This window comes from Mycotypha africana (assembly GCF_025528875.1).
Source record: "Mycotypha africana strain NRRL 2978 chromosome Unknown BDF20scaffold_6, whole genome shotgun sequence".
Classification (NCBI taxonomy): domain Eukaryota; kingdom Fungi; phylum Mucoromycota; class Mucoromycetes; order Mucorales; family Mycotyphaceae; genus Mycotypha; species Mycotypha africana.
The window spans coordinates 245,090-265,596 of record NW_026515730.1 but is presented as its reverse complement, the minus strand read 5'-3'; the positions used below and the strand labels follow the sequence as shown (position 1 = coordinate 265,596).

Below are 20,507 nucleotides of genomic sequence, written 5' to 3'. Positions count from 1 at the left end.
TGCCCATACCGTATCAAAGATTACTATGGTAATTCATACTGAATGGCCATTGGAATATTCCAAGATGAAAAGCAGTGACAAGTAGGTATTTGATAAAGAACGAATTTTGACAATCTGGCTAGTTTACTTTTCCTTTACCTGTTGCCTCAACCGCTCGGATAAGCCAGTCATGACCTTACAAACCTACATATAGATTCAAGCACTTTTGATAAACGACAGGTTTTGCAATAATAATATGATATGGTTAACAAGGGAGCATTTTATTTAGCGTGGTATATAGTAGATTATGCAGCAGCATCATAGATGCTTATTGAAGTATGTGTTCTTTAGCGATAGTGCTGAACTATATCTTTGAAACAAGCCTTTTCCCTGTCCTTTTTCATAACAAATACCCCATCTGAACTTATCTTTATCTTTTTCTCTGTTCTGAACAACAAAGAACAGATCAGCACTTGGCTTTTCTTCCTCAATAGGTGTCACAACAACATCATCTGCAACTGTCTTCAACTTCTTGCTTGTGCCTTGACACCATCTTCTGCATACTTCTTCAGTCTCTTCAATGTTAGTGATTTGCTTTCTTTTTCATATTCTTCTACGCTAGCTACAATTTTACTGAACTGCTTGTTTGTGTTCTTTGTCATTTCTTGATACTGTTCTTCTTGACTTTGTTGGATATCACTGTATTTCTTAAACGATTTGGCAGCAATAGAGTGGATTTCGCGAAGTATTCCGTCATTATTATCTTCAAGAGTAATGATACTTCGTTGCTGACTGCTTAAGAAATATGCTAAAGCTATTATTGGGTTGAGTTTTTGCTTGCTAAGTATTTGATCGGATATACTGTCGAGCGAATAAAAGCGGCAGGCTTCGGACCAAAGATTTTGTTTACTTTTTTTTTTTTTGTTTGTATACTTTCAATTTTATTTAGAAAAAAGGACGACACATTAGTCAGAGGGGTTTCAAAATCATAATTTCGCGTTGAAGCTCTTTCCGTGTTTTATTGGCTTTGTGATGTGTATATTGATGCTCAAGCATCTCTACCAATGATCATTAAATATTTCTGCTGCTTGACACAAAATTCTATTTACTGGACATACAAAAAGGTCAAAATTCTAACTTCAACGCAAAACACTGTAACTGAAATTTGGTTACAGAATTCTGACTGATATTGGCATTATTCAAGCAACTGACCAGGCTAAATAAGATGTAACGCCATGCGAACACTTATTATGCTAACCAAAGGTTGCTTGCCGTGATGTTATTCAGTTAGATTCTTCTACTCTGCTTTTGACATATGACCTTTCTTTTTGTCCCAGATATTGAAGTTCACTGCTGATCAAGTATGTATATGATACGTTAATAATTTCAAACGTTGCCTTCTGATGCCGCTTATTATTCATTAATTAACACATCTTATGCATGTCTTCGATAGAGAATATAACATTTTAAAGTTAGGACCATGACACAAAGGTTCAACGCATTTTAAATGATAGTTTATGCAAACAGTCTTGCTGTTGGTGCAAGAGAGATTATTTGAAATACTTCTCAACGCGCTCTTCTATATTGCGCCCTTGTATTTACCGATTCCTCGTTTGTTCAAAGGACTTTACGGAACTTGAAGCGTTTCATCTTTTGAAGGCTTTCTCCAAACAATGCGTCTTTGATTGGGGAGGGGAGGGGAATGTCCTTACAACAATCAGTTTGATGTCTACTCATAATATGCAGTGTTTCCAGCAGCTTCATCAGCTCAATTATCGAGGTATTTACCAAGATTACTAGTCACTGTTGGTAGTGGTAAGTCTTATTCAATCGCCTGATCATGTAATGTACCTTTCTGTTTGAAAACATTCACTCAACCATTTCAAATGGCGCATTATTCCTTGCTGAACCCAGATGTTGTAGCCGTGTGGATTTGCTTGTTGTAGACTATGGTATCATTATTCTGCATTTCGAAAGCTTGCTCTAATGCCAGTCTTGTGGTGGAAGGGCGTAAGTATAAATACAACTCCTTACTTTTCTGCGTTCTTCTTTCTAGCACACTGAATGAATTTTTATCTTATGACGTTTACCAAAGTAGCAGGGAGCTCATCATCTCGTATTTTACGTACAATTACAACTGAACTGTAATTGGTACTGTAGCAACATTGGATGATTATCGTAAATCTTGATGATTTTCTTTTGCTCTTCCAAGTTGTTTAAGTTGTGACCCTTAACATCATCATATGATATGTCATTGTTTGGGGCGAGGAACTGTTACGTTCGGGAGGCAGGGATGATCCATGCTTTGCTCATCATTCCTTGTGTTGAGAAAAGAGTTGAGATATATAGATTATGCTATTGGAGCAGTGGTCAAATTCATTGGACACGTCAATTGATGTAATTGTATTAAATAGAACGTCGTTTATTGTTTGACTTAAAAGCGTCCGATATGTCGCTAAGTATTAAAGGACAGTTTTATGGACATGACTGATCGTCAAAATGGGATAGTTTAAACATTTGGTTATATTTTAGTATGCTTTTTGGTCATACATAACTTGCATTTAAGCTGCTTGGTGAGTTCAACTTTCTACTGCTTTAAATGAATGACAGGTTGGGTATTTCGACTTTCTTTCCGTTTTCAAGGTACAAATAAAATTACTTATCCTTCAATGCAATTTTTAAACTTGAAACCAATGCAATGTTTCTGGACTGTAGTGGGGTTTTAGCTTACTTTTAATAAAGATAGCGCTTGTTCACTGTAGGCGAGTTGAATAGAAGGCAACAACCCAAAGAGTGAATGCAACGCTAATCAGACAGTTACTGTAGATAATTGCATTTACAGCTCCGCTTTCCAAATGGGGTTCTTTTTTTTTTTTTTTTTGGTTGGTTGGTTGGTTGTTTCGATGAATTAGAGCTTCCCATTTCACTTCAACCTCGATACCTTTTTATAATGGTAATGCATCAAGCTTGAGTGGTCTTTTTACTCCCTTTGTCTTTGCAATTCACACGTGCAAGTTTAGAAATAAGCTAATGACTATATACTGTGTCTGGTTTACAATAGTCCAATACACTTCGTCCATATCTCACAGCCGTTCGCTCGACTTTAACAGCAGCTTTATGTTTAGAAAACTTCTCATCTCAAGTAGCGGAAAGACACAATGCACCTGAAGTTGAATCAAGGTAAAACTATGCACTACGATTTGAATAGGACGAAAAGAGTAGCATTGTATTTATATATATACATAACACCTTTTTTTTTTTTTTGTGTGTGTGTTTTGAACACCTTGATAGAAAGTCGAAAGAATTGTTAATGAATCCTTTGGTCATTAGTCGTAATGAAAATGAAAAGGTGCTGGTAGAGCCATCGGTCAATTCAGTTCGTATCAGTATCAAAATCAAACAAGCCGATGATTTGGAACGTATTATATGCCACAAGTTTTCTCGTTTCTTGATGATGAGAGCCGAGAACTTTGTTATTTTACGTAGAAAACCCGTTGATGTAAGTCCTTTCTGCTTTAGTAGTGGTCCAGAAAAAAAGACACAGGCTTTTTTGATGCTTATAGATTTCATATGACATACTTTTAGGGCTATGATATTTCATTTTTGATCACAAATAACCATACAGAGCAGATGTACAAGCATAAATTGGTTGATTTCATTGTACATTTTATGGAAGAAGTGGATAAGGAAATCTCTGAAATGAAATTGAGTGTCAATACTCGTGCTAGAACAGTTGCTGAAAGTTATTTAGTTCAGGTAAGAGAAGTCTTCAAGCTTGAAATACCAAACGACAGTAAAGGACGTCTGCAGAGCATTGACAATCCATTTATTTTTCTGCTTTGGATTTTTCTTTAGTTTGCATAAAAATATATAATATGTATAATATACTTTCATAAAACTGAGAAAAAAAAAAAGCTATTAGTAATAAATGCGAACCATCAGGAATAGAGAAGGAAAGAAAAACGGCTATATAGCAAAGTTATTTTTTCTGGAACAACATGAATTAGCTACATTATCCACGTTGTGGTAAGGGCCATCAACAAATGCACGGCAAGTCAGTTCAGCCATGTCGGTAAGATTGAAACTTTAAAGCTTACATAAACAAAGGTCATCCACCAGAAAGCCCGTAATTTGAGTTTAGAGTTTGAACATAGCACTCTTCTTATTTCTCATCGTTCAGAATAGCCATTTTGGAAAGATAAAGTGCTGTATTCCTTATTCTACTCCCGTAGCAAAACGATCTATATTTCTATTTTTACACTAAGGACAGCCTTGTTGGATCTGGGTGAGCCCATGATGAATTACGTTATAGAGTTGAATTATAAATCTACCATGATAAGATTCTGTATACAGTTTTTGCTATTGAAAGACAGACAATGAAAGATAAGGAAAAATGGACGTGTAATGTTAGATATTATAATCGTTAGTGTGTGATGTTGGTCTGTTTGAGATATAAAACAGCAGCATCATGCATAAATGAAACCTCAAGTATTTATTATCATGACTTTTTAGGCAATGTCAGGGTTATCCATACTACATGAGTACGAAATCTCTTTTTTCTTTTCCTCTCAGTTTCTCGGTACTTAGCGATACATATTTGATATTACTTGATTGTTAAAGAGTAAAAAGAGTAACATCTTTCAACTAAAACATTCTGTTGGGATCTGCAACAACAGCTTTGCCCTCAATCAAATAGTAATGTTACAAAAAAACACTTACCAATTGAAAAGAACCAGTTATCAGCCAGTGAAAAGCAAGTTTATGATTTCTATTAATTTAGGCGTAGTGTAACAAATACAGTGACGTGCACTCTCAATTCATATCAAGTAAAGGATTGAGGGCGTACATAGGATATTGAGTCCTGTGGTCAGCACTCATTGAGCGAAATTGTAGGTACATACAAACCAAAAACAAAATAGAGCTAACCGGTATAATTTATCCTATTCGACAGATATGCACAATGTGTGGAGAGAGAGACAAAAGGGTAATGAGGATAGAATAGAAGGGTTTTAGGTGTATCACTTTACCCACTGACGTAATTCAATTCAGGCAATTTGGACCAGTTATAAACAACAATAGTAATAAGGAATTGAGCTCAATACACTCACTGTACACAAGTGATAAATAAAGGGGCCTATCTATATATTTAGTTAGCACGGTAGCTGTTCCATGAAAGACGCCGTTGGTTTTTTGTTTGAACGCACTGTAGTTTTCACAGTGGCTCAAGTGGATGTTCTTGGGGATGCGATGGGATAAATGGAGTCCAATTCTCTCTCTCTCTCTTTTTTTTTTTTAGGTTTCGAAAAGACGAATCTCATTCTGCGTCTCTTTTTTTTTCCGCCCATTGATTAGTGTAACCCCGTTGATTCGGTTATTACAGCGTATTGATTGCTGTACAGGCAGCAAGAAGAGCGGGAAAGTCATGTGGACGGCAAAACGTTTAATTTGTTGAAAGTCGGTCAAAGAGGGGGACCAATCTGGAGTAAATTGTTGTGATTGGTTTAAACCGAAAAATGTGGGGTTGATTTATATTCTTAATTTGGATGTAGCAGTACCAGTTTTGTACGACTATCCTTTTTGCAGATGTATATAAAAAACCCTGTTTGCCCTTTTTTGCACATCTTTTCTTCTCTTTTTTTTTTTTTTTTTTTTTTCTTCTTTTTCTTCTTTTCTATTGGGAAATAGCTTTCCTTATATTGTCCTCTACTGTCTTCTAATTTACGACTGTCTTCCCCCCCCACTCTTCTGGCAGGCACGAAACCCAATTGTTATCTAGTCATTAAGTATGTTTAATACCGAAAACCGTAAAAGAAAACAAGAAGAGAAGCATCATTTCAGTTCTTCTATGCCAACCAATGCATCTTCTTGGTCTGATTTCATTTATTCCTCACCTTCATCACCGTCCAATGAGAACAGTCATCATGAATTGAATCACCTTAATTTTGATTTCCTGCTGGAACATCAACCATCAGCCGCTCCTCCACCAGCTCCATCATCACAACAGCAACAACGACTGTATCATCCTCATCCTCATCATCAACACGATACCAACATGGATATCGAACACAACCAACCTGAATCTCGCAGACATTCTGTTGCTGTAGGTGAAATGGATTACCATTCCTTTGACTTTATGAAGCAAGAGCCACTGAATATAGACACAATGGCGACCCATGCCAGTACAATGTCTACCTGGGATCAAATTCAACTCTTGTTGAATTCTACCAATACAACGGGCTATCAAAGCAACACTCAATTCATGAATATTCCTCAACAGCAGCATCCAAATAGGCCGATTCATAAACGTACCTTGTCCTTAAGGGAAGATGATCCTAACTATGCGACTCTTTTATCGCCTACCTTGTCTTCCTCTGTTTCATCGTCCTCTCCCAACTTTTTTACGTCGAGTTTTCTAGAAGCTTTAATGAGCGAAAACTCTAATAACAGTATACATAGTAACAATGATACAGCTACCATTATTTCAGACATGTCATTGGTGGATACATCAAGCACAGCCGCCGCCGCCGCTGCCGCCGCCGCAGTAGTAGCAGCAGATTTGTTATCGCCCTCAGGTGATTTCTTTAATATGAATGCGAACGGCGGCAATAACAACAACAACAATAATAACAACAACACGACAGTGACACCCTCTGCTATCACCAATGAAATCCACACCATGGCTGATTGGCTATTGGAACAACAAGAAGTCAAGGAAAAAATACAGCAAATTCCGCATCATCAAGTACAAAAACGTCAACGACGTAGTACGAACTCACTTTCTCCTGCGTCTCCTACCAATACCTTTGGATCCTCTCTCTCTTCTTCCATGTCCCCTTCTCCGCCTATCACCCCAATGCAGCCGGCCTCTTTGGGTTTTGTTGAACCTTTATCTAACAGCAACAACAATAACAGTCATAACAAATCACGTCATCCTTCTCATCTGCAACAAAATGAAGTAGGAAAAGAATGGGATGAACAACAACAACAACAACAACAACGTGTATTGAATAAAAGTAGTTTGATTTCTGCTCGTATTGCTCAGGGTGAAACAACAGCCCACTCATTGAAGCCTTTGATACAGAATTACCTTTTGTGTCGTGAACATCAGGATCCTTCTTTACCTGCGGCAGGCGAACATACTGTCATGGTTTTAACCAGCAGAGTAGCACAGAAAAGTTACGGAACTGAGAAAAGGTAAAAAAATCGTAGTTTAAACTAAGTGGCGTTAGTTTGTTTTGGGTTTTTTTTTCTAACGCGAACCTCACCCCCTTCCCCTTCTATCGTTATCAGATTCCTGTGTCCTCCTCCTACAACCATCTTGAGAGGTGCTAGTTGGTGGACGCTTAATAGCAGTGGCAGTGCCAATGGCAATAACGATGAAAAGTCTTCTGTATCATCGTTATTTCATCCTTCACCTTCCTCCTCTTCCTCTTCCTCTTCCTCTTCTACTGCCGCTACTTCTAGTTCTACTGTCTTGACGGCACCTAAACTTACGATACATATCACGGGTGAAGCCATCAATCAAACTGGCATTATTGAATGGCAAACACCCAACGGCACTATTATAGATAGTAATCCTACCACTGCTGCTGCTCATGCCAATAATCAACCTCTCTCTGGCAAATGTGTTTCAAAGCAGTTGTACATTAATGACGCGGATGAGAAACGAAAGCGTGTTGAGGTTTTAGCTAAACTTCAATTGGGTAATGGAGTACATTTGGGTACCTTCCCTAGTAAAGGAATCAAAGTCATTAGTAAACCAAGTAAAAAACGGCAAAGTGTCAAAAATATGGAATGTAGGTATTTCTCAAGTCTTTTTTTTTCTTTTATTTGTCGCGCTTCTTTTTTCATCGACTCACGAGTATTGTTATATTAGTATGCATCCATCATGGTACCACTATTTCTTTGTTCAACCGTATTCGCTCACAAACCGTGTCTACCAAGTATTTGGGTGTATCCAATGGCCAAGGCAACGCCTCCAATGGTGACGATGCCAATGGTACCTGCTTTGTAGCTAGAACGGGTTCATGGGATCCATTTGTCATTTGGATTGTCGATACGACACGCACGCCTGATCAAAATACACCTTCACGTCCCTGTCAACACCCTACCAATCCCCACTTCCCTCCACCCCCTGCTATTGCTTCTCAAACACCTTCCACGGCACAGCAACCTATTGCTATTCATTACAACCAACCCGTTGTTCTTCAATGTGTTTCTACAGGCCTGGTGAGTCCTGTCATGATCATCCGAAAAGTAGACAAAGGCAGTATGGTTCTCGGCGGAAACCGTGTCGATGACTATTCTGCAGCGACTGCAGGTAGTGGTGGATCATCCAAGCCTGTCGGTGGTGAATGCGGTGATGAAACGTTAGGTGACCCTGTTTCTCAATTACATAAAGTAGCCTTTCAAATTGTTCAAGATCCTACCTTTTCTCAACAACCTCATTCGCAACAACGCTTCCAGCAAAACAGCCCACAACCTGACTTTTACAGGCTTCCCCAATCATGTCATCCTATCACTTATTTGGCTTGTTTGAATGATGTGGTTGGTATGCATAAAGTGAACTTTAATCGTAACTTATTGCCGAATTGCCAAGAACAACCGCCACAACAACAACAACAGCAGCAGCAGCAGCAGCAGCAACAGCAACAGCAACAAAGCAGTACGAATAATAATAATGAAACAAGTGGCAATGCATGGACTGATTTGATTCAAAGCACCACTCATTCATTATTTGACACAAGTAATACGCTAAATAACAATGCAGCCAAGAACGCTACCGGAGCAGGTGTTACTGCTGCTGCTCGTCGTCGTTTATCGAATGATAAACAAGTGGGACGTCGTGGCAGCTTGACTGCTGGGGTTGATCGGCGTGGTAGTACTGTATCTGATACATCGGGCCTCGAAGGCGCGTGTTGGACAGAAGATGTTTCTGATGCCGCTGTGTGGACTATCGTTGGTACAGATTGCGCCACATACACCTTTTGGACGCCCTCTGCTTCAGATATCTTGCCCGCTAATCAACAGCACTTCAATATGCCCTTTACAACAACAGCAGCCACGGTGACTCCTTCTCTCTCTACTCCTGCCCCGTCTGCAGGCAATAATAATGCAATGACACAATCCTCACCGATCACACCCTTCCCTCTTATTCACGATATCAAATTTAAAAAGGCAGAAGACAATCAACTCGTCATCACAGGTGAAAACTTGACAAGAGACTTGAATGTCTGGTTTGGCGATATCAAATCAAAACAAACAGACTATAAATCGAAAGACTCTATGACATGCTCCATTCCAACATTATCAGAACTCATGAGTAGTGCTACATTACAATTAGATGAAGAAAATAATAAGAAGATACCTCTACTCTTAGTGCGTGGTGACGGTGTTGTTTATAGAACAGATCAACATTATACGTTTTCATCCTAATTCTTTTTACTGTATTTTTAGTTTTTCTTTTTATCTTTATTTTTCTACTATTGTACACTGGCATTTTCCCCCCTTAATATGATCCCATTCTTTTTTGCTTTATTCTTGTCTTGTCATTTTTTTTTCTTTTCTTAAACTACCCAATAAAGTATGTATACATATTATACATATTAGCAATAGGCTCGCTTTTTGAATTTTGTTCGCATCATGCTTTTCATTTTTTTAATTTTTTTTTTTTTTTTTTTTACGAAAAATGTGGGGTAAACTAAAGAGATTGTCAGACATAAACTTAAGGTTTAAACACGTAAAAAAAAATAAAAGGAAGCTAAAAAGAGACCTTAAGTAAAGTGACCGCGCGCGATGATAACAGAATCGCTTTTTGGTGGTTGTGAAATGTAGGACAATGAAAAATAATGGGTTTGAATGACTTTTCATTGGTGTATATCATGTTTTTATGGTAACCAGAAAAAGATAAGAAGGCTGTAATACTTTATATTTATAAATGAGGTATATCGCATCATATCATCCTCATAAGGGAGGACCGACAGGAACCGACGATTTCAACTCACACACTCACTCACAGAAAGAGAGAGAGAGTGTGTGTGTGTGTGTGTGTCTGATAGTGGGGGAGGGTAGAGCAGAGCCCCATCCTATGTATCTATGGCTGCAGAAAAGTGGACATGGCAAATATAGTTTTTCTTCTCTCTTTTCTAAGCACGAGAAAAAAAGTGTGTACACAGAAATGATCATATGGCGGGGGGAAGAGGCCCTTTTTGTTTCATCATTTCATGGTTCCTGTCCTGTTTGAGACGTGACAAAGAAGACGAGAAGACTGGCTGCATAAAAGTTGAAAAAATAAAAAACCCGAAATAACATGATTTAGTGTCATAAAACTGATGCACCACCCACCCTCACGCATGCTCTCACACACAATTTTGTAAGACCGTTGATAAGATCTCTTTATTCTATTCAATCACTATCTTTTGTTATCAATGTTATATATACACTTACCAACTCACCGGCCTGAAGCCATTGAATGGAATAAGAAAAGTAGAATGGCCTCTTTTCATACGTCACCGCATCATCTAGTATAAAAAATATCTGTTCAACCTTTTTTTTCTTCTAGTGCTAACGTTTAATTTAGATAGTTTAGTACTCGCATTACATAGGACCAATCTTTAAAAGCCAAAATGTACATCTTGCTCCACTGATACTTTCAGTTTCTATTTTAGATTGAATGTATCGTGCAAGCCGTTGTTGTTCTGGGCTTCTTTTCTGAAATGTACACTCTATTCATCATGACCCTACTGCTTTGCTAGTAGAAACTTATTTTTCAGTCGTTATTCCTTTCATTTCCTACAGTTACAGATCAGCTTTGGCAGGCCATTGTTAACTATTTGGTTGTGCTCTACAAGGTGTACTATTCAACATTCTTCTCAGACTGTTGGCGTAAGTTGTCGTGCAGTGTTCCCTTATCGAAATAGATAAGGTTTCCACAGGTGACATGTTAGTAATTTTGTGTAAGGCATATATATTTGGCCATTATCAAAGCAGGTTCTTCGTGCTCACATAGAAATGCCCATGATAGTCACTTTTCATTCTATGATGGCTCCAGTGGTAGCCGTGTAGGATAGGTCATGTGACTTCAAACATACCATTATCTCATCAATAAAACGGTCTTTGAACAATGACTGATAGAGTTCGGAGTACGGCCTCAAACACCAGATGCATATACTTATATACGATGATCCGTTCCATTGTTTTGAGGGCTGCTAAATAAATGACTCTGATTGTCTCGCTGTCCATTTCGGACCTCTCTCTGGACAATTGTATGAGCCCTGTTATTTAATGGCCTGTCTGAAAGCCTTTAAAATTTACCACAAACGTACAGACGTAAAGCAGCAATATCCTCACAAAACCATTGACCGTAAAATGAGGACAGCCCTAGGTTTCAAGCCTTGGTTCGTATGAAGAGTCAGCTGTGAGTTTAAGCTGAAGAAGAAATAAGCCTTTTGCAAGCTTTATCATCAACGTCAATCATACTTTGACATACTCCATTGCGTCTATCAATCTAGAGCTATAAGCGGAGAAGGTGTTGAACAATTGGAGGCACTGGGCAATCTATGTAGCAGTAGTCAAATTCAATCGCACAAGATAAAAAGAGGTGCCTTGAAGAGGATGATCGAAGGAAAAGGCCACAAACGTATCTGTATCGGTATCCTATCCCGTTAGGCAATTCAGACAATGTTGAAACTTACAACATGAACAAATAAAGCGACCACATACAAAAAATAAGTCAACATCATTCAGAACGCTGACAATGACCTATAATCAATATGAAAAAGGGGTATATAAAATAGTGTTATTGACAAGTAGAACGGAGCCATCACCTTACGATTGAGGTAAATCAGATTATAGAAAGAAGTGGTCATCAGTGTAAAACTGCGCTCAATTATGAAGACAACACCGAGGACGTAGTGTGATGTAGAACTTTAGATACAATATAGCTGATAACAATTGTTACCCAGCTAGTATAATGAGGCGGCTAGCACTAGAATGTCGGTCAGACAATCTACTTATTGAAACCCTCAAAAAGAATTACATGGTTTTATATACTAAGAGTAAAGTTCGCGTGTTCACAAAATATTCCAGGCTTATCAATTGTATCCTTTTTCTCCAAGAAAAATACTATTAAAAGCAGTATTAGATGAAGCTTCTTTTTAATGTTATCTTCTTCCAACCATTGCTAGTTTGTTTAAATAAAGCTGCATGGTTGGCAATTTCGTAGATATAAGGCTTATGATAAGCATAATCTGTGAGTTCATAAGATCAGCTGTAGTTCTGCTCGTTGGATGATCCATTCATTGTAGGGAAAAGCCTTTATTGTTGTCATAGAGATGAACGCAGAGGAGAAAACCCCAAAGAAACTATTGGTAAAATTACCTACCTTTGCATGCTTAAAGCATTTCGCTTAATACAACGATCCCACAACGATTTCTCGTTTATGAATCGTTTCTCAATCGCTGTGGCAGGCCATTTTATCGATTCAAAAGCGATTTTGGTCGTTTCACTAAGCGATTCCACAACGATTTTCATATTTTTTTTCTGCTTGATACTGTACTTATATTAGTATGTGTATACAATGAATACATATTATTGAAGACGTATGTATCAATGAGCAACTTTCCAAACGTAATATACTTTTTATTGTGACGACCATTATAATAAAAGCAAGTACTGCTCTCCCTTCCTTAATATATCATATTCAATTACACCGAACTTGAATTAGTAGAAACGTTATTAGATAGCAACGTCGTTTCAGTAGTTACAAGATAGGTCACATTCATCTTGTTCAAAGTATGTGGCTCTACAGAGTAACACACTTCTGGAAGGTGTCCATCGAAATCAATAGCTTATTTTCCTTGATTTCATTCTTTGTTGACAGCCTGGCTTTTTCACGTCTGAATCTCTTGTTCTTGTCATCTCTATTGATCAACTGCATTGTTCTCTCCTTATTCACTACATTTAAAGTATATGTTATTCCTGAAGAAACCATTTAAAGAAAGCATTATGCAGAGTTTTTTTTTCAATCCCTTTTGTTAATGCACGTGCCCGAATGAATTTTTGTCCTATCGGGTTTGCAAAAAATATGTAAAATTTTACTTGCTGCCATAATTGCCTCCTCTTTTGTTTCTTCTTTTCTTTCACCTAAACTCACCTGTCATCCATCATGTTGGGAGTCATTCTTGAATCGATTACCAGGCCTTCCGAAGTGGCCGCTTTACTTCAATACAAGTTCGCACCCAAGAGTTCATCTACTGAACGTCTCAAGCAGAGTTTGGCCAACGACGCGTCCAAGAAAGAATGCTATAAATACTTGAACATGGTAAAAAGGAAACGAAACAAAGAATAACTTGAGCAAATGAACTCAACCCTTATTTGTAGACTTCAAGAAGTTTTGCTGCTGTTATTCAAGAGCTTGATGATGAATTAAGAGATGCTGTAAGGAACTTTTTAAAGACACTGAAAACACACAGAAAGGATGAAAGAATTGAATGAAAGAGCAAGAGGGGATAAAGAGAGAACACCTTAGAGAATGAATAAGGCGATTGACTTAGAGTTACACTTTACTGTATAGGTTTGTCTGTTTTATCTTGTTTTAAGAGGATTGGATACCATTGAAGATGATATGACTCTCAACCTGGACAGAAAAGTTGAATTATTAAGGTCGTTTGACCAGATTATTTACCAAAAGGGGTGGACCTTCAATGAAAGTAAGTGACGTTATAGCTCTACTTCTCGCTTTCTAAAGTGAGAAGGAGCATCTTATGTACAGCAACAATAAGCAACTAAAAAACACTCAACTACGGGTTATGCCGTTAGATGGACCTAATGAAAAGGACCGTGAATTGTTGGTTCACTTTGATGTTGTCATTGACGAATTCTTAAAGTTAAAGCCCGAATTTCAAAAAGTCATTGCCAACATTACGAAATTGATGGGTAATGGTATGGCCGATTATGCTACTGGGGAACATCGTGAAAATACTTCAGTTGCTACAGTAAAAGACTTTGACCTTTATTGTCACTATGTTGCTGGCCTTGTTGGATATGGCCTTTCGGATCTGTTTGCCGCTTCGGGCCTTGAATCCAAAGAAATTGCAGAGGACAAAACATTGTCTAACGCAATGGGTGTGCTTTTGCAAAAGACAAATATTATCCGTGATTATCGTGAAGATTTGGATGATGGACGTCAATTCTGGCCTCGCGAAATTTGGGGTCAATATATTGATAAATTTGGTGATCTCACCAAACCTGAAAATAAGGATAAGGTAAAAAAGAAAATTACACAGTAGAAAAGAATAGACGCACAAAGAGGTGGGGGGGGCGAGGAGGCAAGGCAACCGAGTAAGAAGGAGAGGAAAACCAATCTAGTCCATACATACTCATCTTGTTATTTCTTATCGTGCTTTTTTTTAGGCCAAGCATTGCTTGAATCATATGGTTTTGAACGTTTTGAATCACGTTCCTGACAGTCTTACTTATCTCTCAAGACTCAGAAATCAGTCTGTATTTAATTTTTGTGCTATTCCTCAGGTGATGGCTATTGCCACACTTGCTTTAGTGTTCAACAATCTCGACATTTACCAACGCAATATTAAAATACGTAAGGGTGAGGCCGTCAAGATGATTTTGCAGAGCACCAACATGGATAATGTCATTGCTATTTTCAGACACTATGTATTTGAAATCGCAAAGAGAAATGAAGCTACAGATCCCAACTTTATGAATATTTCTATGGCTGTTGGCAGAGTAAGTTGAAGGCGATTTTTTATGGTGTCATTCTTCCTCTTTTGCTATTGTGTTTTGCTAACCATCCCTGCGCACTTTTCTTTCTTTTAGATTGAACAATGGATTGCCGCTAACCATAAGCCTTCAAACACCAAGCCTGTTTCGAGAGTTGGCTCAACAGGTATCCTCATACCTATCGTTATTGGTATCATTGGCGCTCTTCTTTTCCAATATTACTATCAGGGCGCCTAATGCAAACGCTGTCCCATCAGCTCCGTTCCTCTTTTTCTTTTGTTTGTTTAAATTACCCTCATCGATCCTCAATCATTTTTGATCCTCATACAAGTAGTAATATAATATTCATCCTTTTATTATATAATAGTGTTGTCTAGAATACATTACAATTAGACTATAAAAACATTGTTTCTGTACATATACTATACAAAAAAAAATTTTTCAGGGAAATGGTATATGTATAAATGAAGAAAATGAAAAAAAAAAAAACGAGGATATATACTTTTAATAAGTGAATCTATAATACAAAATTGAGTATAGTCGGCTTATGATACAATGGCTGTCTCAAACTGCATGCTTTTTGAAATATTGAGTCAGGTTCTCATAGACCAAGAAAGTAATACATGTACCAGGCAAAACTCTTATAATACTAGGTGCCAGACCCTTATAAAATCCCATGATGCCTTCGGCTTGCACGATCTTTTTTCCGCAATCAATAACGCCCGTATAAGTGTCCTTTGTCGCGTGATTTTGTAATCGACTTTTCAAGACTTGATAGGGGTATGTCACTGCTGTAGCTGCCACTTTGGATGTGGCTGCCATGACCAAATATTCTGACTGGCTTAATTTAGCATTCAACTCGTCTGTTGAGATAAGTCCCTTCTCCTGTCTTAATGTGTTTCTTTTCTTTTTCATCTCTTCATATACCATAAATTGAATAGCACCATGAGACACACCAAATAATGCGGGTATGATGCCTCTATAAAATCCTTTCAAGCCTTCTTCCACATATAACGTCTTCAATCCATGCCATAATCCAGTATAAGCGTGAGGTGATTGTCGAGTGGTTGTGCACATACGTGTCTTTACCACCCAAAGGGGGTTGGACATGAGTGCTGTCAATGCACCTATAGCGCCCGACAAAAAAAGCCATGTTACCAACCTTTGTTTCGTTCATTCCTCTACAACGTTTTTTTTTTTCAACGTCAATTACCTGCTTCGGCTGATGCTAACAAATGTTGGACTGCTGATAGTTTCCCTTCATCATCCTTTCTCATATATTTTTTAATCATACTATAATACATAAAGTAGAAGCCCCAGCTCACGGTAGCACCTGCTATGTTGGGTGTTACACCTCTATACAATCCTTTCCAAACACCTTCTTCAGCTAAAATTGATTTGAACGAACGAAATGTAGCGCCCATCATTTTATTCTTATTAGAGTATCTAGCAACATCCACTTTATTTTTCATGGATCAAAATTAATACAAAACATTAGGCCTTTTTCTTATGCATCAATAAAAGTTGCGAGTCCACGATGTTTACCTTGTAGTCTAATTTTGATAAGATCAAGCGGGTGTAATAATGCAGTAGACACCATACCAGCACCAAAACCTGCCAGAGCTTGATCCTGGGTCATGGTCAATGTCATTTACAAATGAGTAAGTATATTGTAAGAAGCACCCTAGAAAAAAAAAACACTGCAAGGTACCGTATGGGGCGATCCAGTAAACGAGAGTTGTGTTGTCTTTGTTGCCGTCATTGCTGTCGTTATAGAACTTGTATAAGGAAGGAATAAATAAAGTAAAGAAAGACGATTGGCCTTTGGAATCAACTTTTTTTTTTTATAAAAGAATGTGTTGATATATTGTTATACTGTGTTGTTCAGAAAGTATTAAATTTTTTTTTTTCTTTTTTACTTTTTACCAAATGTGGGAGTTGGAGAAATTCCAGTTACCTTCCATTGCAGGTGATCCACTTTAACACATATTACAATCGATTTGGGAGAGGGGGGATGCTGGCTGGATGAGTTTATATTCCGACAAATCATAAGCAAATACTTTGAGAGCATGACCCTAACGTCTGGTTGTAAAAGTGCTATGGTGTTGAAACCTTTCTCAAGTGTGTCGTTCTATCCTATGAATAAGTTACCTGAAAGGTCAAAATCTTGAGAAAAAGAATAAAGATATATTTGTTTTGTCTTTGTATTATTAGCCTTCTTTGCACCATTTCACCGCGGAAAGGACAACGATGGAGTGAATTTTCTTTGACCACGAAGGACAGAAATGATATTGAATAACGTGGCCAGCTCTTTTTATCATTGTTTACAAGAATTAGAAAAAGTATGGATTACTGCTGCCGTTGGATGCTAAACTAAACGCATGGGTTCTAACATAGTTTGTGCAGTACCTATACATTCTTTCGTGATGATGATTATACCTAGCTTATTCGCAACAGTAAGAATGGGTTTGGACAGACGAAAAATATTACTATCAAGAGGATGGGATGAATGAATGTTTGCAAGTAGCGGATACGACTTGTTGAATGAGAAAACATTTTATTCCTGGTTTGTAATGAAAGTTGAAATTTAAAAAAAAAAAATACATAAGGAGGTATATTGTTTGTGTCATCTATTCTTGTATGAATAGCTTGAGGCATGGTAGGATATTATTTCTCTTTAGCATAATAAGTTATTTAGATTCATGTTATGATGAGTAGTACTATTGACTTCTACTGATTTTGTTGGCGATGTTGAAGAATGAATAGCCATCTCGTTATCGATATCACTGGCTATGCTCGCTCTCATACTCTTGCTGTCAACGATTCTTTTCGATGGTAGTGCCAGCGGCTCTATTGCATCCACCCGTTCTTTTTCTTCATCCATCAAGTGGCTCTCTCTGAACTTTTGTCTTTTCTTTTGCTGCTCTTTATTCATTTGTATTATATCTTTAGGCTTAAGGCAGATAACGGGAGGAGAGGTGATGGCACTTGTTGGGTTGGAGTAATTGTTTTTTGCCGTCAAGGACAGAGGCGACGCAGAGACATAGGATGAGCTATCCTCTTCCTGCTCGTCGTCTTCCATTCTATCTTGTGCAAAAATTGGGTTGAACGGTTCTGTCGTGGATAAAGGGGTAGTAGCAGTAGGAGTCGTTGTAGAAGAGGGGTGGCTCCTCTGGTCCGTCTTTAAGCGTTTCCCGTGAATTGAAAATGGATGGGTAAAAAACTCGATCTGTTTGGGTGATGGGGTTGGAGACGTTCGATGCTGTTGCTGGTGTACCATTGATGTCGTAGGCGCGGTGTGAGCAGCAGCAGTACATGAAGAGGCAGTGACTTTTGCTGGTGAGTTGGGGATTTTCTCATCGGTTTCTTGCAAGGTGGTTGTTGGTGGCTGTTGTTGTTGTTGTTGTTGTTGTTGTTGATCATTCATTTGTTTCTTCAAATACGTAATATAATCTATAGCACTTTGTAGAATAGTCATTTTATGTAAATCATTTCTTTCTGCACAGGATGGAATCAACTCTTTCAATTGCAAGATTTTGTCGTTGATTTTTTCTCTTCTTCTTCTCTCAATGGCACTATGAGACAATTTTCTTGCCTGTTCTCTTTGGTCTGCCGTAGTAGTAGTATTCGTCGCTGTGGGTGTTGTCATAAGAAGTGGAACAGATGCTCGGTGTGGAGAATAAACAATGGGGCTTGGCACAGTAGGTGAAGAGGCTGCTCCCGCCGCGACGGTATGGGTGGGATGTAACGGGGGTGAGATATGAAGTGAATAAGGATAGGAATAGAGAGCATAGGGTGTGGCTGTTGGATGATGTGCATGAGGTACAGTTTGCGTGGTTGTTGTTGTTGTGATAGGGACAGGTGATTTAGGAAGAATACGCTGGTGAGTAGTAGTAGTAGTAGGGGCAGTAGGGATAGGGGTCGTGGGGTGAATGGGAGGCGTAACCTGTGCATTTGACGTCATGGCCGGCGTGGGTACTGTGGATGCTATTGTACACGTAGTGGATGGAGGCTTTGGTGATAAACTAGGCGAAATGGGCAGCGGAGGACTTATCGATAAAAGATAGGACTGATGAGGATGATAAATAGGATAATAGACGGGAGGATGTTGAGGATGAGGGTATGGAGACAAAGCTGGAGAAAGCGCAACAATGGGTGGTTGTGATAGCGGTGGTGCTGGAGCTAAGTGCTGGAGGTGTTGCTCTACTGCTTGTTGTACTGTGGACGGAGACAAAGTAGTCGTTGCAGGTGATGATGCGTCTTTCACATGTACGGAGGTTGACATTTTACCTTCCGGATTCAAAGTGGATTGCTTTTGCGGTTTCTGTGCTGGTGTTTCTTTCATCGTCATTGTTTTATCTGTTGGTGGTTCGTTTAAAGTAATTTTCGCTGTAGTAGCTGCAGCAGCAGCGTGAACAGGGGTGGATGGTGTACTGTTGGTCATTCTCCAATCCAGTAAACTTAGGAATTGAAAGGAGAAGAAAAAGCAGACAAACAGTTCCCAAACAGATAGAATTAAAGATAGAAAAGAAGGTGCGAGAACGGAAAGGATCTAAAGTTTTTCTCGATGATGCTTTGAAGCATACAGAAAAAAAATATGGAGAACACGTAGAAAAAGAGAAAAAATGGTACCTTAAGTTGTAAAATTTGATCCAATGAAAGCTGATAACTAATGTAGCGTGGTTTATGCAGAACAATAAATACTGATTCAGCCAATAGCAAAAGTCTTCAAAAGACACGTGTGGCTCCTATTGGGCAGTTTTCTGGTCACGCTCTCGTTATTTAGTCCAAAAGGTTATTGAGCGTATAGAGATTTTCTTTCCATAGATTCGATCGACCCAGACTACCATACAAATGTAGGCAGATGATATTTGGGGGGGGGGGAAACAACCAAAAAAGACGGTAGACCTTTTCTATGTAGTTTACTTTTTTAATAAAGACTGCTCAAAAGTTCATTCCTTTTTGTAAAACAAAATACTAGCTGCCGCCTGCAGGTGGGGATGACTCCCTTCTGTAACCAATGACGAAAGCAAGTTCTTCATTGAAAAGTAAGGGCAGTATGAAAGCAGTAGGTTGACTTTGCAAAATGAATGGCAACTGCATCTTATCTGTCATACACGCATTCCATTTCTGCACCACAATTTACAAAACTGAATAAATGATGAAGGTATGCTGCAACCAAAACATTTTTTATACGCAGTATTGCAGTTTCCCCCCCCCCCCCCAACTGATGAGTTTTGTCATCTAAACACGATTTTAAACCGATTCATGAAACGCATATCACGACAAGTATTCTCAGACTGTTGTTGTTGTTGTTGTTGTTCAATGGATAACTCAAAGTTATAGTATTGTACTCCCTGCGTTAGTATGATAATGTAAGCAGTATGTTTCATCTTTTTTCTTATCGCGCGTGCTTTTTGCTAATATGACAAGTTGTCAGCGGAATGAAAATAGCGTGCACAATCAAGTGATGTATCTCAGAGGTGCTAAATGAAGCCTTTTTACTTTATACGGATGCCTATCAAGCTTTTAGACATGGTCATTCTTTATGTCGCCTGGATTCCACTCCACGTCAGAGTCTATTGGAAAAGCATAAATGAATTCTTGCTGCTCTAAAATATCTATTGGGCATTTGGTCAGCACATATCATCAAAAATATCAAAAAAGAAAGCAGAGAAGGAGTGCGGCAATAAATATTTTAGGTGTGTGTTTTTTAATAAATAAAGAAAGTGAAACCTCATCTGCAGGCTTTTTTTCTTTTTTTTTTTTTTTTCATAGAGCCAAGTTCC

General features: G+C 38.3%; 7 protein-coding genes across 7 annotated transcripts; 4 read left to right on the top strand and 3 right to left on the bottom strand.

The window, feature by feature from the left end:
• Nucleotides 1-374: 374 nt before the first annotated feature.
• BDF20DRAFT_988104 (uncharacterized protein) lies at nucleotides 375-2,001 on the bottom strand. Its single transcript, XM_053085258.1, has 2 exons — nucleotides 1,831-2,001; nucleotides 375-888 (listed from the first exon to the last, which is right to left on the bottom strand). The coding sequence occupies exons 1-2, from the start codon at nucleotides 1,872-1,874 to the stop codon at nucleotides 504-506; spliced, it is 429 nt and encodes a 142-aa protein (XP_052935360.1). The 5' UTR covers nucleotides 1,875-2,001; the 3' UTR covers nucleotides 375-503.
• BDF20DRAFT_913450 (uncharacterized protein) lies at nucleotides 1,966-3,843 on the top strand (the record flags this gene model as incomplete). Its single annotated transcript, XM_053084072.1, has 5 exons — nucleotides 1,966-1,989; nucleotides 3,041-3,159; nucleotides 3,271-3,478; nucleotides 3,565-3,735; nucleotides 3,835-3,843. The coding sequence occupies 5 exons, from the start codon at nucleotides 1,966-1,968 to the stop codon at nucleotides 3,841-3,843; spliced, it is 531 nt and encodes a 176-aa protein (XP_052935359.1).
• Nucleotides 3,844-6,433: 2,590 nt separating this feature from the next.
• BDF20DRAFT_872782 (uncharacterized protein) lies at nucleotides 6,434-9,659 on the top strand. Its single transcript, XM_053081167.1, has 3 exons — nucleotides 6,434-7,173; nucleotides 7,270-7,775; nucleotides 7,856-9,659. The coding sequence occupies exons 1-3, from the start codon at nucleotides 6,467-6,469 to the stop codon at nucleotides 9,412-9,414; spliced, it is 2,772 nt and encodes a 923-aa protein (XP_052935358.1). The 5' UTR covers nucleotides 6,434-6,466; the 3' UTR covers nucleotides 9,415-9,659.
• A 2,968-nt stretch (nucleotides 9,660-12,627) lies between these two features.
• On the top strand, nucleotides 12,628-13,138 carry BDF20DRAFT_872779 (uncharacterized protein). The gene has a single exon (XM_053081166.1). It carries the CDS (start codon nucleotides 12,774-12,776, stop codon nucleotides 12,972-12,974), a length of 201 nt encoding a protein of 66 aa, XP_052935357.1. The 5' UTR covers nucleotides 12,628-12,773; the 3' UTR covers nucleotides 12,975-13,138.
• A 6-nt stretch (nucleotides 13,139-13,144) lies between these two features.
• On the top strand, nucleotides 13,145-14,733 carry BDF20DRAFT_906307 (farnesyl-diphosphate farnesyltransferase; the record flags this gene model as incomplete). The annotated part of the gene is made up of 5 exons (XM_053083257.1): nucleotides 13,145-13,300; nucleotides 13,360-13,416; nucleotides 13,553-13,688; nucleotides 13,798-14,243; nucleotides 14,392-14,733. The coding sequence occupies 5 exons, from the start codon at nucleotides 13,145-13,147 to the stop codon at nucleotides 14,731-14,733; spliced, it is 1,137 nt and encodes a 378-aa protein (XP_052935356.1).
• A 549-nt stretch (nucleotides 14,734-15,282) lies between these two features.
• On the bottom strand, nucleotides 15,283-16,480 carry BDF20DRAFT_913447 (mitochondrial folate carrier protein Flx1; the record flags this gene model as incomplete). Its single annotated transcript, XM_053084071.1, has 4 exons — nucleotides 15,283-15,845; nucleotides 15,932-16,177; nucleotides 16,264-16,348; nucleotides 16,430-16,480. 4 exons carry the CDS (start codon nucleotides 16,478-16,480, stop codon nucleotides 15,283-15,285), a joined length of 945 nt encoding a protein of 314 aa, XP_052935355.1.
• Nucleotides 16,481-17,395: 915 nt separating this feature from the next.
• Nucleotides 17,396-19,162, bottom strand: BDF20DRAFT_835903 (uncharacterized protein; the record flags this gene model as incomplete). Its single annotated transcript, XM_053078900.1, has 1 exon — nucleotides 17,396-19,162. One exon carries the CDS (start codon nucleotides 19,160-19,162, stop codon nucleotides 17,396-17,398), a length of 1,767 nt encoding a protein of 588 aa, XP_052935354.1.
• Between the last annotated feature and the right edge of the window lie 1,345 nt (nucleotides 19,163-20,507).

Bases quoted from the DNA above. Each gene is read 5' to 3' on its own strand.
- BDF20DRAFT_988104 (XM_053085258.1), bottom strand. From the start codon at position 1,874: ATGCGCCATTTGAAATGGTTGAGTGAATGTTTTCAAACAGAAAG. The intron at 889-1,830 runs GTACATTACATG...AAAAAAAAAAAG, and splicing joins GAATGTTTTCAAACAGAAAG to TAAACAAAATCTTTGGTCCG.
- BDF20DRAFT_872782 (XM_053081167.1), top strand. From the start codon at position 6,467: ATGTCATTGGTGGATACATCAAGCACAGCCGCCGCCGCCGCTGCCGCC. The intron at 7,174-7,269 runs GTAAAAAAATCG...TATCGTTATCAG, and splicing joins AGTTACGGAACTGAGAAAAG to ATTCCTGTGTCCTCCTCCTA. The intron at 7,776-7,855 runs GTAGGTATTTCT...TTGTTATATTAG, and splicing joins AAGTGTCAAAAATATGGAAT to TATGCATCCATCATGGTACC.
- BDF20DRAFT_872779 (XM_053081166.1), top strand. From the start codon at position 12,774: ATGTGGCTCTACAGAGTAACACACTTCTGGAAGGTGTCCATCGAAATC.